This window comes from Mastigoproctus giganteus, chromosome 5, assembly GCF_048544385.1.
Source record: "Mastigoproctus giganteus isolate SK-2022 chromosome 5, ASM4854438v1, whole genome shotgun sequence".
Lineage (NCBI taxonomy): Eukaryota > Metazoa > Arthropoda > Arachnida > Uropygi > Thelyphonidae > Mastigoproctus > Mastigoproctus giganteus.
In genome coordinates, this window is record NC_143579.1 from 117,043,803 (window position 1) to 117,066,278 (window position 22,476).

Here is a 22,476-nt window from a genome sequence, read left to right on the forward strand (position 1 = left end):
ATCTAGGGTGATCCCGACTGATGCCTTACCCAATGTAGTGAATTCTACTCCTAAGTACTTCCAAATCATCTCAACAGTACCAGACAAAAGTCTGGAATTTCCAACCAAGAAGCTACGACTCGAACTTCATCTTCTTTTCACGTCCAGAAGATAACAACGACAAGGTCCAAGATTTGACAAGATTAATCTTCATACCTCTCTTAATGCAAAATGTATAGGTCTGATCTAGTAGGGATTGTAGTCCTGCAGTTGTTAAGGCTGCCAGGATGAGCACATCAGTGAATGTGATAGTTGACCTTGGATGTACCAAGGTCAAACCCTAAATGTCTTGGTAGGTCTGTAAATAACATGTCCATAACTAAGTTGAATAACAGAGGTGATAGAGGATCACTCTGCTTTACTCCATTAGATGGATGTATCACCTCGCATTGGCCGGAGTATCTCATGCCGTTAGCACAGGATTGCTGAAAGAGAATAATATATTCAATTAATGATTTAGGAAATTGTTTCCTTCTCAATGCACTAACTATTGCTGCATACAACATACTCTCTAAGGCCTTCTAAAGATCAGTGGATGCTAGACAGACACTTTTCAATTTAAGCCACCTATCTCTATATAAAAAGATTTAGCTCACCAATCTCTATATAACAAGATTTAGCTCACCAATCTCTATAACAAAATTAGCCAGCCCACCTATATCTATAACAAAAAATGTTACCCATTTTCCTGACAGTTTTCCCAATTTTTTTTTTTTTTTTTAACTAAAATTCCATAATTTTAGGCTATGATAATCTGCAGTAGTGAATTCAGGGTAGGGGCATGTGTCCCCACTGTCGTTTTTCGGAGACTATACACCAATTGTTTAAATTCCCTTTAGCTACAATTTTTTTTTTTTTTTTCCCATTGTTAACATAAGATTTTGGCAATTTTTGGATTGTGGCTTAGCTATTTTCAACTGACTACAGTTGGCAAAACTGGTGCTGATGCGATCAGCATTCTAGTTCGAGGTGTCACACAGTTTGGTTGAACTCTAAGACACAAAGTCTTACAAATATCTAATTTTAAGTGTAGAATAGCAGGTGGAATTAAGACAATTTACTGACAACTGTCCAGATATAGTTCCGTTAGAGAGAGTAGGCGGAAAGGAACAATTAGCAGAGCAATGTGACAAAGTGGAAGAACTCTGGATTTAAAAGGGTGTGCAAGGGGGGGGGGGGTACATGTCCACTTAATCCCTCTGTCATACCACCCATTGAGGATGTACTCAGTTATTTTGGGAGAGGCAATGGTGCACAATGTTCTAAAAGTTTTGACAGTAGGGGTTAGATGAAAGGATTCTGTCATTTCCGTGTATTGAAAAACAAAGCTTCAGGTAAACAAGGTATGAGAAAAATAGTTAAGAAACTGCGCAGTGATTTGGCCTGTATAAATTAGTTAGCTTCACGTGCAGAATGAGAGGGGTGCGTAAAAGAAGAAATTGTGAAAGACGTTGGAGAGAAAGAAGCTACGTGAATGAGTGAAGAGCTCTCAGTAAGTCTGTAAAATGAAGGGCCCTGTGTTGCAAGCAAGGCATGATTAAAGATAAGCAAAGGCACAGATTCTATGTGACAAAGAAGGAATGGCCAAAAGTACTCCTGTCCTGCAAAGGAAAAGCCTACTCTAGAGAACCATCCCCAAGAAACAAGAACAGCGAGGAAGGCCCCTACGTAAGGAACTCTGATGCTATAGGAAGACTGCTAAATGTAAGTCACCAAACCTTTAGTACAGATTGAACAGTTTTCATAAATTAAATGGTTAATGAGGAGAAATGTTAATGAATAAAATTAGTGTAAAAATATCAATATAAGATAAGGTGAAGTGACCAGATCCATAGTATTCCAATGTGAGACATCAATTTTACTTTTTTTTTTTTTTTCATATATATTTGTTTTATTTCACAGAAATACCTATATTATATAGGTATCTCTGTGAACTAATAATAATACATACTTCTTTTAACCCAATAAAACCAACAGAAATTAAATATTTTTCTGCAGAGTGAAATTCCAACAACTTAAATCCAGAACTGTCCCACATAATCCGGGACGTCTGGTCACTTTAGGATAAGGTAAATATGTCATGAGAATAATTCAGACATTAACTGTTAATGATATTAAATATTTAAGAGTGGTTCTGATGAATAGTTGATGTGTTAGCAATATCATATGAACATAGGATGTATTACATGTAAGAGAGAATTATTTTGTTAGTAAAATTATATGTACTGTAATGAGATGAATAGTTGATGTGTTAGCAATATCATATGAACATAGGATGCATTATACAATATACATACATGAATGCTATATACAATTATTTACACGACTAATTCATACAGAGAAAAATTATGCGTTATGCATTTCATCCTACATTAAACAGTTTCCGTATACTACATGTTCCTTTCCTCTTTTCACAAATACATCTCTTACTTTCGTGTCTTTATGCTGCAACTCAACATTTTATGGCATGACATAATAAACGACCTTATGTTGACTTGGTATACACTTCTTGCGGTGATTGTGACTCATCTTACCAAGGTTTGATGCGTTTTCCTTTGAATATTAGTATCAGAATTAGTCTTTACCGCCGTTAACAAAAAACATACTTTTTTATTTAACAAGGCCAAAATACTTAGTGTCCAACGTAATTAGACGCGACTATTAATTGCAGAAACCATAGAAATTAAATTACACAAAATTTTTGTTAATGTTCGTTGGCCATATCTCATCTCCAATTCGTGGGCTTTTACGCACATGCGTGAAGACAAATAATCCCTATTTAAGTTTAGTATCCACTCCTATTCAGTAATTTTCATTTCTGTGATCACGACATACGGTCGAAAAGTGTTGTCAGCTTCAGAAAGAAAAATCGTTTTGAAATTTTTTCATTAAATTGTTTTAATTTTTAACTGCATTAAACTGATGATTTTTAATTGTGTTAAATTTATTTTTAATTAATTTTTAAATTATTTGTTACTCTACATTAAAGTTTTTTTGATTTTTTCGTCTTAATTTCTGGAGAGTATCATACGGAAGTGTTCTGCGTACTACATTGAGGTAAACTTCTCTTATTATTTTACAAATATTGATATCAACGTAGAATGTATTGAGCATTACAGCTCTGGTTCATACTATCTAATGCATAAAAATAAAAAAGATTTAATGCTGACTTTTTACAATTTTTTTTTGATATTATGACCTTTTTGTTTTTAAATTGGTTTTAAAATTCTGGTTTGATTTTAATTATAATTTAACTCTAATGTTGGTTAACCGAGTGGAAAAGCAAACAAATTTATATTTAGAAGCATTTACAATATAAAGTTTTCATTTTTACAAATTTTCAAAATTCTATAAATTCAATTCAGAGAACGAACCACTCTAAGGTTCACACCCAAGAACCAATATATGTGCAGAAAATTCACTCCTAAAATGGTTAAGAATTGCTTCAGCCTCTGACAGAATAACAAAGGATCTCCAAATGAGGGTCAGTGACAAAACTGCAATTCTGTCATGTGAGAAAATAGTCCATTAAAACAAAGGCCAGCCTGAGATTTTATTTTCTTGAAAAATGGGTAATAACAAAAATAAATAAATCACAAGCCTCATTTCAGAAATCAAAGAAGTTTCTTGTCAATAAAAACACCTAACATTAGAATAATCTGGTGGTTAGTTGAATGCAAATGGTATTTTTTTTTTCTTATCGGGCAGAAAACTGCAAATTAAACCGGAAATAACAATAATTTCAATAACTTTTTTTTTTTCAATTTTTTAATAACTTCTATATTATAGAGTAACATATTCTTACCCAACCAAATGAAGCATACACCTGCCTTATCCTCCTAGCCATTTTATCTACAGCAATCCTCCTCATCACAGGTTCATTAGCTAACCCTTCATATGACAACCTGGCTAATTTGTCAATTTCCATAATTTTCATTACTTTGCTAAAAATCCTATTCTGGGTAGTGGTCCAACCAGTTCTGAAATAAAATGTACATAAATATACCTTAATAACCATCATTATTAAGTGTGCCTAAATTATATAAAAATGATGTATGCTTATTTTATAATAGATTTGTTTGAAAGTAGTTACAAAATACAAAGGTTGCCGAACTTAAAAATATGAATGCTACTAACAGAAAAGAGAAGGAATCCCATGCTGGGAATAAGGAACCTAGTAGCTACAGGAGAAGCCAGAAAGAAGGTGAGAGGAACCTCACAACAACTGTGAGGGTCCTAATGCAGGAAAATAGCTCCTGAATGGTAGGGCCCCACAAAGTATATGGAGTAACACCACAGTTCCTAGGAATAGGGATCCCTGATGTGTCTAGGTTTCAATCGAGTCTGAAAAGAAAATTTCTTGCTTTTGCACTACGAACAGCAGAATTAACAAGAATTATCCACATAGGTGGCATCCCACACTGGACAATTGCCCATGTCTACATCTGATTCTACCCTAGAGCATTCAGAGTTTGCAATGCCTACCAATGGAAAGAAATCCTACACTGGAACACAAAGTCCCCAGTGTCAGCAGGTTATTCATTTGATTTTCCTATCAGTAGTGGGAGAGGGGGGAAAGATTAGGACAGTGGACCATACAGTAGTATTGTGAGAGCAAAGACAGCTTAGGAAATTTCCAAAATGTGTTTAAAAGTTACTAAGTTAGCCAGGAAAAGAGATCATTCATCCCTCAGAAGGATTCTTAACATCAGAGGTTAACAGGCAAAATAATCATTAATATATCAAGAACAAGTACAGGTCACTGTTGAAAAAAAGCCGTGAAGTGGGGTTGAATTTGAAAGTGTCTGCAATTATGCCCAAACACGATAGGAGGGAGTATATGATGAGAGCCTTGTCGATCAATTCGGTCCTAGAGAGATTGTGCAAGACTCAAGGGGTAGAATTTTTCTCAGCCTGGTCTGTGCTTGTTAACAAGATAGACTGCTTCTACAGAGATGGGATACACTTAAATAGAAAGGGTGCAAGAATGTTTGCTGATGCTATCAAGGCAGTGTTAGGTGGGTCAGAAAACTGCTAGCTTGAGGGGGGATACACGGAATAATAGATTAACAGTAGCCACTGGCAGAGATGAAAGTGATTCTTGCACTGCTTCTATTGGAATTAGCAGCAGCCTGGAAAACAAAATGCAGGGTATTTCAGAGACTGCTGGGAGTCATTGCGGTACAAGTAAACACATGGGTTGTGTTAGGGTAGCTAAGAATAGGAACAGGTGCATGTATACTTGCGTGTACACCAATGCTAGGAGTTTGGTAATAAATTTAATGAATTTGAGGTGTTGGTCAAAACATCAAAGGCAGATATTTTTGGGATATCAGAGACATGGTGTCACTCAGATATAAGGAATGCAGAACTGGAATTTGGTGAGTACAATGTGTACAGAAAGGATAGACAGGAAAGGAAGTGAGGAGGGGTTATGTTATTAGTTAAGAAACACAAAATTCAAGGAAGTGCAGCCAATCAACATCACTGGACAGAGCAGTGTCGAGTCAGTTTGGTGTGACATAAGCACTGGTAGATCAAAATTAAGAGTAGGAGTGTGTTATAGGTCTAATGACTCTAATGAGTATAATAAAAAACTGTACAGGGAAATAGAGTGGGCCAGTAAATCAGAAAGTCTTATAATGGGGGATTTTAATTTCCCAGATATTGACTGGAATTTGTGGATTGGTCACACACACTAGCAAGGCTTTTGTGGATTTATTGGAAGATTGTTTTCTACATCAGCATGTTCGGGAGGCAACTAGAGTGAGTAATACTCTTGATCTGATTATCAGTAGTGATTCTTCACGCATTAAGAATCTGCAGATAAAGGAACCACTAGGTGGCAGTGATCACAGTGTGCTGAAGTGGGATTTACTCCAAGAGGTAACTACCATCAGGCATAAAGGGAAGGGTTTTTACTTTGGTAAAGGTGACTATGGCGGTCTAAGACAGTATTAAAATTCTATACGGTGGGACCAACTGATGATGTTACCAACAGCAAATTCAAAATGGGAGGCATTCAAAGAATTAATCTTGGAAACTACTAGGCTTTAGATACCAACTAAGAAATATTATTCAAGATTTAGGCCTAAATGGATGTCAGATGAACTGACGAGACATGTGGCAGAGAAGAAAAATGCATGGGATTCATATAAATTAATGGGTGACATGGAAGCCTATGATAGATTGGTCTTGTAACAAAGTCACATTGGAGATTAGGCAGGCAAAGGCAGATTATGAGAAATTTTTGGCAAAGGATGCAAAGAAAAACAGCAAAGAGTTCTTTACCTATGTAAACTCTAGAAGGAAAGGGATGAATCAGATTGGTCCACTGGCTATTGATGGTTCAACTGTTGATCTTGCTCAGGCAGCTAACAAATCAAATGAGTATTTTGCATCTACTTTCACACATGAGGAGTTATTCAGTGAGGGGAATGCCAGAGGTGAATTAAACTCTGGCAGTGAGATAGATAATTTTGTAATAACTGAGAGGAAAGTGGAGGAGAAATTGTTGAAGATAAACATAAAAAATCATCCGGGGTGGATGGGATCTATCCAGTTATATTAAAGGAGGCAGCAAAGGAAGTAAGCAAACCCTTAGCGATAATTATGAGAGCTTCCTTGGACTCAGGGGAGGTACCAATGGAATGGAGATGTGCAAATGTGACTCCAATTCACAAAGGAGGATCAAAGGGCGACACAAGTAATTATAGACCTGTTAGTTTAATTTCTGTTCCAGAGAAATTAATGTAGGCACTGGTTAAAAAAGCACTGCAGGATCATCTAGACAAGACTTCAGTTATAGCTCGGACACAGCAGCCTTTGTTAAGGGGAAGTCTCATCTGACCAATTTGATTGGGTACTATGACGTCGTCACAAAGGAACTGGATGCAGGGAATAACTTTGATATCATATATTTGGATCTTCGAAAGGCTTTTGATACTGCTGCACAAATTGAAGCAATGCGACACTGGAGGCAAACTGCTGCTATGGATAAAGGGATGGTGAGTGGGAGAAGACAGAGTGGTAATCAATGGACACTGCTCTTCGTGGACTAATATTATTAGTGGAGTCCCTCAGGGTTCACTGTTGGGTCCATTGTTGTTTTCTGTATTTATAAATGATATTGATGATGGTATATCAGGCTTAATGTCCAAGTTTGAAGACGATAAGAAGGTTGGCAGGGTTGTTAAGGACACTAGTGGCAGTATGCTGCTGCAACAGCATCTAGAAAAGTTGAGCAGATGGACTGAGAGGTGGCAAATGAAGTTTAACATTGACAAATATAAGGTACTACCTACGGGAAGCAGTAACCCCAGAGTAATCTATCAACTCTGTGGTACTACACTGACAGTCTCTACCACTGTCAGTCATAGAGAATGAAAAGGACCTGGGGGTAATTGTGCAAGCAGATATGAAGTTTTCTGAGCAGTGCAGACCTTCTGCAAGAGTTGCTCATGGTGTCTTGTCAATTATATACAGCAATTTTTCTAGCAGGGATAAGGAGGTGATTATCGCCTTGTATAAGGCAATGGTCAGGCCACACCTTGAGTACTGTATACAGGACTGGAGGCCTCATTAGAATGAGTACAGAGAAGGGCAACAAGATTAGTGAATGGAACGAAGGGTTGCTCTTATGAAGAAAGGCTTAAGTTTTGCAGATTACAGTGTCTGGAGACTAGGCACCTATGAGGTGATCTGATTGAGGTGTATAAAGCCTTGAATGGTTTGAGCAAGTTGAATGCTGATGAGATTCTTCCTCTTGCTCAGAATAATCACCTGAGAGGGCATAAAATTCACATTGAGGAAAGACAGTTGTAGGATAGACGTGTGGAAATTTGCCTTTATCCAGGTAGTTGATTGGTGGAACAGACTTCCATCTTTTGTTGTGGAAGTTGATAGCCTAAATAAATTTAAGGCTGAGCTGGACAGGTATTTGGAATGAATGGAGGGGTGAAATGGGAGCTTTTTTTTTTTTTTTTTTTTTTTTGGCTGATGCTGCATAAGCTTGCTTTCTTGCATCGTATGCTTCTACTAATGCTAATATTATACTCCATGTCTAGTAAAAATGCTTTAATCTTCACTGCCTAAAAATTTATTCCATTTTCTGCAACAACCAAGGAATCTACTGTTTTACATAGATATTTCCAAGAAATTAATTTTGAATTAGAAGCATGATGTTCTGTTAGACAAAGACATGATGTCTAATTGATGACACGGAGTTTAAATTTACAATTTATTTTCAGGGTGGGGAGGAATTCTCTTCCATTAAATTTAAATAATTTATTGGGGGAAAAAATATAAATATAAATTAACAGAAGTAACAAAAAATACCTTATCTGAGAATAATCATATATTGAAATTAAAACAATTAATTAGAATTAAAACTTAATAGAAATTGTAATAAAATAACAGAATAATTTTTTTTCCCTTTTTTATGCCATAAATATCACTATGATACACTTAATGTTCTAATAATTCTCTAGATGAGACTGAAGTTTGAACAGCTAGTACGACATGGTCTTACTAGCTGCTCCAACTGCCATATTCTCAGATAACACTGACTTCGAGCTATCAGTAAAGTTCTCTTTACTTAAGCTGATTAAAGTATGAGAGGGGTTTGGCAAGTTCACAGCCTGAGTGTGAAAGGGTAGAGGTTACAGTGTTAAAAATATCTGAACTTAAGGTATAACACCTCAAATACTAAATCGACAAGTGTCATGCAGTTTCAATAACATCTTTTTTTAATTACAGGTCTTGAAGTTGAAGTTGTGTGAATCAGGAAAAGCAAACAAAATTGGTCCCTGTGCAGTAATCCACCATTTGGGGAAAAAGGGGAATAATACTAAAGGCAATTCATGAAGATATAGTTACAACATTAGAGGAGGACACCTCTTCCTACTCCATGATTAAGAAGTTGGCAGCAGAATTTAAATTAGGGAGTGAGAGCCTGGAAGGTGACCCATGTGCAAGTTGGTTGGTTGGTTTGGGTATTAATGGTGCATTAGTAACTAGGGCTATAATGTGCCAAAACCTGTGTGTTATCAGACACTCAGCCTAAAACACTGATGGATCCAATATCTCTCTATTACAGAAGATTTAGGAGAAGTCCGGTTAGCCTGCCTCCCTAAAATCCACTCACGCACACCTTCTCGATGGTAAGCCCTGTTACGTCACTTACGTGGCAACAAACGTGTAGAGTGGTTCTCTTCAAGACGCCTGGTCAGCGAGAAGAGAAAAAGACCAAACCCTCCAGCATATGACAGCACGACAAAATAAATGGCCCTCAGTGCCCAGAAGCTTTCACTCTTCCTCTTACGGCAGCGAGAGGATCAGAGTGGAAGCAGAGGGTGCTAAGAATCTCTGGGTACGACCAGGCTGCCATGCACGGAAACTGAACTTGGCCTGTTATAACGTAAGAACACTCATCGGTGAAGACTTCTAGATAAGCAGGATATTAGAGCTGGAAAAGGAATTGGAAAATGTGAATGGGAATATCATCGGTTTGGCTGAAACAAGAAGAAGAGATGAATCACTTATAAGTTTTATCAAGTGGAAATTTGCTGTACACCAATGGAAACAGTGAAAGGAGTGAAGGTGGAGTTGGGTTTCTGGTCCATAAAGGTTTTAAAAACAACATTTTGGAATTCAAAAGTACATTACCAAGGGTGTCAAGAATACTCAAGATTTCTAAGCAGCACAAGCTAAAGATTATAATGATTTATGCACCAACATCGAGCCATGATGATGAAGAGGTTGAAGAAATGTACACCGAAATTGAGTCTTCAAGATAAGCAGAAAACCCACTACACTATTATTATGGGGGACTTCAATGCTAAGGTTGGAAAAAGAAAAAAATAGCGCAGAAAGGGGAACTATAGGAAATTTTGGAATTGGTGAAAGAAATGAGAGAGGTGAAAGACTTGTGGAATTTGCAGAATCTCAAGGACTGTCAGTAATGAACACTTTTTTCAAGAAAAGGGTGAACAGAAAGTGGACATGGAAGAGGCCAAATGGATTAACTACTAATGAAATCGACTTCATCCCTACTAACAGAAGATATATTGTAAATGATGTTACCATCCTGAATAAGGTAAATGTTGGAAGTGATCACAGAATGGTAAGATGTACACTTGATATAGATGTAGGAAAAAACTGACTCGAGTAAATAATACAAAAGTCTTTGAGATAACAGAAGAGGAGAAAAAGCAGTATGTACTGGAACTTAAGAACAAGTTTGAGCTTCTGCAGACTGCTCAGGACCAAGATATCGACGAGGAATATTACAACTTTCTGAAAATGATAAAGCCCAAGAAACCTATAGGAAAAAAGAAATCCAAAGAAGAAAAAATTAGTCAAGAAACACTTGTCATGATGAACCGAAGATGACAAATGAAAAGCAAGAAAAACACTGAGAGGGAGAAAATTGAGTATACTGAGTTATGCAAAGCCATTAGAAAGGACTCAGAGAGGACATAAGAAGATTTAACACAAGAAAAGTAAAACAAGCATTAAAGGAAAACAAAGGATTTAAATCAGCAGCCATGAGCAGTAATACAGAAAGACAAATGATACTGAAACTGAAGAATAGCGATGGTGTACTTATAAACAGCAGAGAAGGCATAATTCAAATATCAGAAGACTACTATAGAGAATTATACAAGGAGCAGGGGAATGATGCCAGCAGTGGGGAAGATGGATTGCAAAGTAGCAACACATACGACATACCCGATATTCTTCCTGATGAGGTAGAACATGCATTGAAGAAAATGAAGAATCAGAAAGCTCCGGGGGAAGATGAAGTTACTGTAGAGTTGTTAAAATTGGGAGGAAGAGACATAACACAAAAACTGGCAAGGCTCTTCACAAAGTGCATTAGAAAAGGTGTGACGCCTAAGCAGTTCGCAATCATAATTTTGCAATCATAATTTTGCTGAATAAGAAAGGAGATAAATCAGAAATTGGAAATTATAGACCAATTAGCTTGTTATCCCACATCTACAAGTTGTTCACAAGGGTCATTACTAACAGATTAGAAAGAATACTTGATGAGAATCAACTGAAAGAGCAAGCTAGCTTTAGGACAGGATTCTCAACTATGGATCATCTTCACGTAATATCATAACTAATGGAGAAAGCAACTGAATATAAAACACCATTATGCCTGGCATTTGTGGATTATGAAAAGGCATTTGACTCCATACAGCATAAGGCAATGTTTCGGACACTGCAAAGACAAGGCATAGATACCCCATATATTATGATTTTGAAGAAAATATATGAGAGTGCTACCTCCTTTATTAGACTAGACAAAGACAGTACGAAATTTAAAATTGAGAAAGGAATTCGACAAGGAGACACAATATCTCCGAAGGGAGATATTGCTGCCCTTGAGGAAGCTTTCAGAAAATTAGACTGGTCGCAGAAAGGAATCAATGTGAACGGAGAGTACCTAAACCATTTACGATTTGCAGATGACATTGTAGTCAAAAGCCACGATCCCAAAGAATTAGAGGAAAATCTTAATCAGTTATGCACAGTTAGTAAGGATTTTGGGCTAAAGATGAATATGGCTAAAACAAAAGTAATGATGAACAAGTATGCCACAGAAAGGAAAATAATGATTGATTTTTTTTTTTTTTTTTTTGATTTGGTAGTTGTTGGCGCATCGGCTTCTGTGGCCATATTGCACCTCCCAGGGTTTTTGCAGTACTTTGATCCAAGCCCGAGGCGGGAATCGAACCCGCGACCTTTGGGTTGCCGGGCAGGTACTTTACCCACTCGGCTAGCCCGGTCGGCAATAATAATGATTGAAGGAGCAGTAATTGAAAAGGTGGAGTCATATACTTATCTGGGACAAGTTATTAGCTGTAATAATTATAAATGGCTGGAAGTCAAGAGAAGAATAGATTTTGGATGGATAGCATTCATGAAATAATGAACCAATGTATACTCCCCACCATGACTTATGGAAGTGAAACTTGGGCACTCACCAAAAGAATGGAAGAGAAGCTGAGAACTATACAGCGAAGAATGGAACGAATTATATTGGGAATCAGACTGTTAGATAAGAAGAGAAACACATGGATTAGGCAGCAAACTCAAGTAAAGGACATCCTTATCAAAACTAAAGAACTAAAATGGTCTTGGGCAGGACACATTGCTCGAAGACATGATGACAGAGGGACTAAGAAAATAACAGAATGGTATCCAAGTGGAGCTAGAAGAAAACCTGGAAGACAAAGGCGGAGATGGATAGATGAAATTCATGAGTTTGTGGGTAGTAAATGGACAGCCAGTGCTCAAAACAGAAGGAACTGGAAAGTTGCTGGAGAGGCCTTCATCCTGCAGTGGATTGAAAATAGCTGATGATGATGTGCCAAAATCAGATCATATAAAAAATAACAGTTAAGATTTCAGACTTAATGAATTAGGTCACTATAAATGTATAAAAAAGGTATAAAATATATAACAATAAAGGTATAAAAAAGGTAGAAAATATATTACAATAAAGGTATAATTTTAAATATGAGTAAAAAGGTCCAATGATTTTAAATTTTAAATAGCTAAAAATAGCAGACATGCACATTGTCAGATAAAATTTTACTGAGTCTATTAGGCTCATCCATGACTAAAAACAGTAAAATATAAAACACATTTGCATCTATAATGTGGACACTCAGTTAAAATATGACAAATGGTTAAAAAGGTGCCACAATTCTCAGACATAGGAGAGTCATCTGTCCTCAGCAGGAATGCATGTATAAGATGACTCTGTCCTATGTAGAGGCAAGCTAGAATAACTTCCTCTCTATGGTTCCTGCACAGCCTAGATGCCTGTGTTGGATTACAGGCTTTATCTGATACAGCTTGTTCGTAAGCTGCCCATGCCAAGATTGTTACCACAATGAGACTAATCTATTGGGTACTACTTGGCTGTAATCTAATTATAGGAGCTAACAGGCTACAGTTGTTCTGGCATTGTGGTGATCTGGCTGCACCATCACGCAGTTTGTTACCCTTGAAGTCAATGTGGCTTGGGATAGCAGAAACGGATGAATACTCAGAAAGAGAATGCAGCATCTGCTGGAACCAGGTCAAGTTATGGATGAGTATTATATCTCATTCCCGATAAAGCCTATAGCAGCGGTTCCCGACCTTTTTTGATTCGTGAACCCCTTTCAGTGTAATATTTTTTTTTTTTTTTTTATCGAGAACCCCTTTCAACACAATATTTTTAATGCGAACCACTAAGCCTATATTCTCTGAAATTGTATAATACATATCTGAATTTTTATTATATTTCCAGTACTATGTTTTTATAAGCGACATTGCGTAATAATAAAAATTATTATTAAGTATTATTTATACTTTGTAAAACAGTTATTGATCAGTTCAAAGTAGATTTCGAACAGGCTAAGGATAGAAAACTTGCTTCTTGTCCAAATGGTAGCTGAGCATTCTGGTCTCTTGCCAAAGCTTTTGGCCACAATTTTTGCCCAGCTCTGTTAAAATCAGATGGTTCTGTTGCCAAATCAGCCAAAGATAAAACTGACCTGCTAGCATTCTATTTTTTTTTCCAACTCATGTTTTGATAATCTGGTAAATCACCTCAAACCCAGTACACTCCATACAATGCCTCCTGTGGTGTCCATTAAAAGGATGTCAGAAGGATTTTGATGAACTGATGCTAAGAAAGCTCCAAATTCTGATAGTATTTTGAACATTTGTTCTCAAACCCTGTGCCCCTGAACTTATTCCTGTTTTGTGTCATCTTGTTTCACTTTCTTATTGCAAAGGAGTTTTTCTTTCGGCTTGGAAATTTATTCATATCCAGCCAGTTCCTAAAAAGAGTCACAAATCCCTTCCATCCAATTATCATCCCATTGCGATTACTTCTACTCTTTCCAAAGTAATGGAGAAATCAATTAACTGCCAATTCTTAAACTATCTGTAATCTTTCATCTGATCAACGATCACCAGTATGGATTCTGTTAAGTGTCGTTCCACTGGTGATACTCTGGCTCATGTTGTCCATCTATGGACAAATTCAATGGAAAATTTGGTGAAACTCGAGCCATTGCTCCTGACATTTCAAAGGCTTTTGGTCATGTTTGGCATAAAGGTCTTCTAAATAACTTCCATCTTATGATTTGCCCGCTGTTCTTTGTAATTGGGTATCCAGTTTTCTCTCTCACCTCTCACAGCGGGTGAGGGTAGACGGCTCTCTGTCTTCTAACTTCTCCACTAATGCTGGTGTTCCCCAAAGTTCAGTTCTTTCTGTTCTGATGTATATTAATGACCTTCCATTGACCAAAATATAATTTTTTTTAATTTTTTATTTATTTTATTTTTTTTTATCATTATTTTTTAAATTATTATAAAAATTATTTTCTTTTTATTATTTAATTTATTTTTATTTATTTTATTTCATTATATATATTTATTATTGTTATTATTATTATTATTATTTAACAGTCTATCAATATGTTTAACAGTCCATCAATATGGACTGTTAAACAACTCTATTCTCATATCAGAGGGGCAAGAGCACACAGACATTATTAGAGAACTTAGTAGACTCTCTAAACTTACATTTAAACCAACAATAACTTCATATTGATTTTATTTATAGATTTGACCAAAGCATATGACCTCACTGATATCCCAATATTGCAACAGAAATTACTGAAATATGGTATAAGGGGAAGACTCCTAGCAAATTATTTAACCAAGAGAAGAATAACAGCAGAAGTAGAAAATACAAAGGGAAAATCTTATAATGTAAAGAGGAGTACCTCAGGGCACACATGCTGGGCCAATCATGTTCAACATCTATATAAATGACATATTTGAAGTAATTAAGAACTCCTTTATAAAAATTTATGCAGATGATATAATCTTATATACAATAGGAAAGAACCTAACAAAAATGGAGAATGATTTACAACAGGATGCAATACATTTACAAACTTGGTTGCACGATAATAAATTAGCACTCAGCTTTGAAAAAACAAAATTTCTGGTAATAAGACCTCCTCATCAAACCTTGGACTTTCAACCCTCTATCAAATTGCACAAACATGATTGCCTACATGATCAGAATTTCAAGAATTGCAAAGGTCTAACTGTGGAAGAAGTTTCAAATCATTGTTACCTTGGGTTATGGATTGACTACAGTCTAATGTAGTCAATCCATAATATAATGTAATCTGTAATGCATATAACAAACTTGTACAAAAAAATGAGATTTTGTGTACTTTTTCTACTACATTAAGAATAAGTTAAATCTTAGAACAAAAGTTACCTTATTTTATGCATTAGTGGACTCCCAACTCAATTATTTAGTAAATATATGGGCACGAGCAAATAAAACAGAAATAAGGGCAATAAACAACTTAGTGAATAGGATTCTGAAACTTTTAATGGGGACAAACTCTTGGAATGACCTGAACAAGAGAAGACAATTTTTGTTGAAACATAAAATACTGTATCCAGTTCAAAAACTGAAGTTAAATCTATTCTTAAAAAATCTTAACGCTATTTTTGAAGAGTCGAATCTGCAAAGAAATGTCTCACAAAATTTAAGGAACCCAAAAGCAATTACTTTGCCTCACCCTAGGATACTAAATAGATTTGGAGATAGGCACACAATGAATACAATAAACAACTTGTTGGTTAGCATTGATTTCAGGCTCAGGAGAAGTTACCCCATCTTCAAATTAAAATTCCTAATAAGAAAATTCTTGATACTCAATGACACGGTAGATTAGAATTGATATGCAGATAAACTACTACCTCTGTTTACAGTGTGGAATATACTATGTGTAGTGACTTCATAGTCTTTTCTGTAAGATAACAAATTTGAACAAAACTGTTGTAAAGGAAGAATTACAACTTGTTGTCAAGAAATTTACTTTTCTTAACAAGTTCATTTATTGTAAACGAATTCTCTTGATAAATAAAATTGTATTGTATTGTATTATTATTATTATTTATTATTATTATTATTATTATTATTATTTATTTTATTTTTTTTTAATTGGTCTCCATTCAAGAAGCTCAGGCAGCCCTGACAGAGACCTGCCAGAGAATAATGGGCAGCCTGGCTACCTCCTTGTGGTGTGTGCAGGCAACACAGGGTCCCATCAGGGATCCCGCGGCCAAATGCCAGGTCACACAACAGAACCCAACACAATACTACACATTCAACACACTACACTTTTTCTGGCATTTACAGTGTTCTGTATTTCTTCACAGTGTACATATGGCGCAGATGTGGGAAACCACAGGTGGCACCCGACCCTAACACTATGCACACTATGACCGAAATGCTATCCATAGTTCTGCTGATGATAGCACATTGCTTTTCACCTTCCAGTTTGAGAAATCCTGCCCTGCTCAAACAGCTTCAACTTCTCAAGATCCACTGCGAAATCTTTAAATGTTGATCTCCATGTAATTCTCCAGTGGGGCAAAGATAACTTAATTTCAATCCATCTAAAACTTGGTCCTGTCTTAATTCTCACAAAAAGGATTCTTCTGCTCCTATGCTTATCTTCGATGATGCTCCGATTTCTAAGCAAGATCTTGGGGATTAACCCGACTTCTAATCTCTCTTGGCATAAAGCACATTACAAATATTGCTTCCTATGCATCTAAAAAACTGGGTGTTCTCTTTCGCTCTCAGCGTTTTCTACCAAACAGTTGTTGACTCTGTAGAAATTGCAAATTCAACCTACCACAGAATATTGTTCTACATCTGGGGTGGTACCCCAAAACCTCTCTCAGGCTTCTTGATTCCATTCAAAAGAGGGCAGTTAGGTTAATTAATGTCTCATTTGTAACAGTTTCTGCACTCTCAGTCTCATAGACATTCTCTTCCTGTTGCATGCCTTTTATATAGATACTTCCGTGGGCACTGTTCTTCTAAATTGGCTTCTTTAATTCCCGCACTATCTTTCAAACCAGTCTGAACACGTGCCGTCACCAGTCAACATCCCTTTACTGTCCATGTTCAATCCCATAGAACCAACTTTTCTTCTTCCTCATTTATTCATTCAACTACTGTTTTCTGGAAAAACCTTCCTTCATATGTATTTCTTGAAAATTGCAATATACAGAAGTTCAGTCTAATGTCAACAAGTTTTTTTTCATCTTTTCAAACTTAAACGTGTGCAAGGTACTAAGTTGTTATTTGGTTTTTAAGAGCATTAGCAACTAAGGCCATATTGCTCCGGGATATGCGGTGGTCATTCCCTGACCTTTCCACATCCTCCGTATTTGGTGGTCACGGGCTCGAACCCCAGTCTAATCAAGAAGCGTGTACTACGCTCTGCTGCTCCTGCCCACCTGGCTACGGAGGTGCCACGGTACTAAGTACTATAGGTTCTAAAAAAAAAAGTACCTATACATAACAATGATCCTTGAGAATGAAAAAAAATTAGTGTGGAAAACATTTATTTAAAAAAGGTTGTTTATACATGGGTATAAACAACCTCCATCATTTCTATTACCCATGTAGCATGCATACATCATTTTATTATATCTCATATTGTGAATACCTTCACAACAAGTTGCCGAGGTATTGCACTTCTTTGAATAAGTAACACTTCACTCACCAGTGGAAAAGGCTAATGTTATTTATTCTAGGTGGATACCACCACTCAGACAGCACCGTTTGAAAAATGGTATGGGATAAGTTATCTGTTATCCACATTCTCTCCCTATTAGACTTAGCTAGCTAAGCAAAAAAGGTGTAAGAAAGTGACTGTAGTAGTAGCAGAGGAAGAAGAAGAAGTGGCGTCGAAAGAGGAAACAGTTACTCCTCATACTCACCACTCAAAAACTCATCGAATAGGCAATGCTTCCCCAGCAGAGAAGACTGCTGTTACCTATTCTTTTTTTTTTTTTTTTATGTGAACCCCAAACACAAGAGGTATTAGAACCTATAGTACTTAGTACCGTGCTTGAGTTGGAGGATGAGAAGACGAAAGAAGATATTTGTTGACATTGGACTTGACCTTCTGTAGATTGTAATATTCAGGAAATATGTATGAAGAAAGGTTGTTCCAGAAAACGGCAGTTGAATGAATAAATGAGGAAGATGAAAAGTTGGTTCTGTGGGTTTGAAGTTGGACAGTAAATGGATGTTGGCTGGTGGCGGCACGTGTTTGGACTGTTTCGAAAGAGAGAGCGGGAATTATAGAACCCAATTCAGAAGAACAGTGCCCAGGGAAGTATCTGTAGAAGAGGCATGCAGCAGAAACAGTACGTCTATGAGAAAGCGAGTGGAGAGACTCTGTTAGAGACGAATCATTAATTAACCTAACTGCCCTCTTCCGAATGGAATCTAGAAGCCTGAGAGAGGTTTTGGGGGCACCACCCCAGATGTGGGAACAATATTCCATGGCAGGGCGAATTTGCGATTTATACAGAGTGAGCAGCTGTTTGGAAGAAAAGTAACGCCGAGAGCGAAAGAGAAAACCAAATTTTTTAGATGCAGAGGAAGCAATATTTGTAATGTGCTTGTGCCAAGAGAGATTAGAAGTCAGGGTAATCCCCAAAAGAGATATATCATTTTGCCTAGAAATCGTAGTGTCACTAAAGATAGGCATAGGAGCACAAGAATCCTTTTTGCAAGATATAAGACAAGATTGAGTTTTAGAAGGGTTGAAATCAACTGAGTTGTCTTTGCCCCATTGGAGAATTACCTGAAGATCGGCATTTAAGGAATTGGTAGCAGATTTTCGAGAAGTTGAAGCTGACTGAGCAGGACAAGGTTTCTCAAAATGGAAAGTGGAATGCAATGTGCTATCATCAGCAAAACTATGAATAGGATTTCCAGTCGATGGAAGAAAGTCATTAATATACAAGAGGAAAAGAGTGGGGGAAAGAACTGAACCTTGGGGGACACCGGTATTAGTGGAGAAGTTAGAAGACAGAGAGCCATCTACCATCACCCTCAGTGAGCGATCAGAGAGAAAACTGGATAACCAATTACTAAAAACATTTGGCAAACCATAAGATGGAAGCTTGTTTAAAGACGTTTATGCCAAACACGATCAAAAGCCTTTGAGATGTCAAGAGCAACTACTTGTGTTTCACGGAACCTTTCCATTGAATTAATCCATAAATGGGTAACATAAGCCAGAATATCACCAGTGGATTGACACTGACGGAACCATACTGGCGATCATTGATCAGACGGAAGGTTTCTAGGTAGTTTGAGTTGGCGGTTAATTGATTTCTCCATTATTTTAGAAAAAGTAGAAGTAATTGCAATGGGACGATAATTGGATGGGAGGGATTTGTCACCCTTTTTAGGGACTGGCTAGATATGAGCAAATTTCCAAGCAGAAGGAAAAACACCTTTGGAATAAGAGAGTGAAAAAAGGTGGCAAAGAATAGGAGTAAGTTCAGGAGCACAGGTTTTGAGAACAAGTGGAGAAATACCATCAGGACCTGGAGCTTTCTTAGCATCAAGATTCATCAAAATCCTTCTGATATCCTTTTGACGGAACACCACAGGAGGCATTAAATGGAGCATGTTGGGAATGGTGGGAGGTGTTTTACCAAGATCATCAATAAATGAGCTGGAAGAAAAATGGGATGCTAGCATGTCAGCTTTATCCTTGGCTGAAGTGACAATAGAACCATCTGGTTTGGACAGATGTGGGAGCAGAGATGGGCAAAAGTTGCGGCCAATAGCTTTGGCAAGAGACCAGAATGCTCGGCTACCATTAAGGCAAGAAGCAAGTTTTCAACTCTTAGCCTGTTCAAACTCTAGTTTGGACTGATTAACAACTGCTTTACAATTGTTGTGAGCTTTGGTGTAGGCAGAAAATGAAACTGAAGAATTAGAAACAAGCCAATTACGATATGCAACATTCTTCTCTTGAATAGCCTTAGCACATTTATTGGAAAACCAAGGTTTAGATAAAGGATGAGATTTTAAAGTGGAATGTGGGATAAAGGATTCCATTCCTGCAAGAATAATTTCACTGACACGATCTGAGCAAACGTTGACATCAGAAGTTTTGAAACAGTAATCTGACCAAGGAAAAGAAGAACAGAAGTCTCGCAGGTCATCCCATTTTGCATTCTTGTAATGCCAAACAACACGAGGTTGGGAATAGCCATGAGATAAAGGTTCCACTGGAGAAGAGACAATCACCAGGTTGTGATCTGAAGTGCCTAAAGGACCTCTCACTTCGACCGTGTACTTAGAAGGGTTGTTTATGAGAAAAAGATCAAGTGTATTGGCTGTATGATTAGGATTGTCCGGTATTCTTGTAGGTAAATGAACAATCTGTGCAAGGTCATTAGTAATTGCAAAAGCCTCAGCATCTCAACCTGCTGGGTCGGTGTGACTAGAAAACGGAAGCCAGCTGGAGTTGTGAACATTAAAATCACCAAGGAAAATTACCTCACTGTTAGGAAAGTTGGACTGGAGAAAGTCAAGTTTCAAAGAGAGGAAGTCAAAGAGCTCCAAGTGATTAGTGGAGTTGGAAAATTTCTCGGAAAATTTTGGATTCTCGGAAACTCCGTGATTATCAAGTTCTCCAGACGGCACCGTTTGGAAGCTTGTTGTTTTCTCCTCGGTGGGTGGGCAGGTACCCTGACGTTGCAATAGTGACAACACAGTTATGAAGTATAACTCCACAATATGAGAGATGCTTGTGGTGTGCATGGTATAATCTAAAAGCTATTTCTTGACTAAATATCTAAGGGTATGAGAAAGGTTGTTTATGCATGGGTAAAGTACTTTAATAATTTCTACTACCGAAGTAGTATGCATGCATCGTTTGATTATATCTCGTATTGCCCATGCATAAACAACCTTTTGCATACTCTTAGACATTTAGTCAAAAACAGTTTTAAATTAAACCATGCACACCATCAAGCATCTCTCGTATTGTGGAGTCATACTTCATAACTGGATTGTCACTATTGCAACAACAGGGCACCTGCCCACTCAATGATGAGTAAGTCAACAAGCTTCGAAACGGTCCCATCTGGGTGGTGGTATCCACCGAGAATAAGCAACATTAGTCTTCTCTACTGGTGAAGCATTACTTATTCAAAGCAGTGCAATACTTCGGCAACTCTTTGTGAAGGTATTTACAATATGAGATATAATCCAACGAGGATGTATACTACCTGGGTAGCAGAAATGATGGAAGTGCAGCACTCATGCATAAACAACCTTTCTCATACTCTTGGACATTTAGTCAAGAAATAGTTTTAGATATTTATTTAACATGAAATACTGTAAAACAGTAAAGTAATTATAAGGAATTGTGGGATATGTGGTTTCTTTCTTTGGCAATTCTTTACTTTTTATTTTGCTTTATTGTTTCTTATTAGTTAAATTTTGTAGTTTACAATAATATACCTATGTAAATCTAAGCAGACACCATTACAGAATTTTTAGTGCAAACCCCTGGAACACATCTACAAACCCCCAGGGGTTTGCGTACTGCCAGTTGGGAACTGCTGACCTATAGTATACTTAATGAGTCAGCATACACCACACCACTTTGGTAACAGTGGATTTTAATGCAGTCTAAGGCTAAGTCTATAGCATACAATTCAGCTGTGTCTATGCTGAATTCATGGGGAATGCTTCCCAGATGTAGTGCTATCTGATAATATGGCAGAAAATCCAACTGCCGTATTCTCAGATAACACCGACTTCAAGCCATCAGTAAAGACAGGATAGAAATCAGAGTATTCGGCTCAGCGTGCAGCATGGAGTTGGCAGACAGTAGATGGGGTGATGGCCTTACTCCAATTTTTAATGAAGAAGTTGCATGATGGTATGCAAGCATGCTAGGGTGGAAGCAGTTGTCATGGTGCCTCGGCAACGTTGTCTACCATGATGTTCAATTCTCTCTGTAGCTCTTGGACATGAATATTAAAGGGAGGATTGGCAGTCTGTCAGGTGTAATAGAGATTTTCCCATTGCTGCTCAAAAATAGGATTGTGTGGCAGTGATTTCAGTTTATAAGTATATTTTAGTGACAACTGCTTTCATTGGAGTAATAGTGGTGGTTCAGTTGTTTTTGTATAAACTCTAGACAGGGGTTATACAAAATGATCCGGTAATAATGTAGATGGCTTGATGGTGAAGTGGGTCTAGCCATCGAAGTTTCTAGCAGATGAGTACACTTCAGACCCATAATCTAATTTAGATTGGTTTACTCCCCAAATTATTGGATGAGATGACACAGAGTGTGCTTGGCCCCCTTATGTACTTTGTCCAGAGTTGACAGATATGTGGTAGGAATGTCAATTTATTACTGAATATAAACCAAAGGAGTTTTGTCTTAGGTGATAAAAAAGGTGTTCCGTTTGCAACAAAAGTGTAAGCAGATGGTCTTCTGAGATGAGAACTTGAGACCATAATGATCGAGGTTGACCTGTTCCTCT

The 22,476-nt window shown here is 37.2% G+C and overlaps 1 protein-coding gene across 1 annotated transcript in view; it reads right to left on the reverse strand.

Moving 5' to 3' along the window:
- Rcd1 (Reduction in Cnn dots 1) overlaps positions 1-22,476 on the reverse strand; it is a 350,852-nt gene that overhangs the window by 193,520 nt on the left and 134,856 nt on the right. The window contains exon 5 of the mRNA XM_090374162.1: positions 3,845-4,019. Coding sequence (XP_090230288.1) covers positions 3,845-4,019 — 175 coding nt within the window. The remainder of the gene's footprint in view (positions 1-3,844; positions 4,020-22,476) is intronic.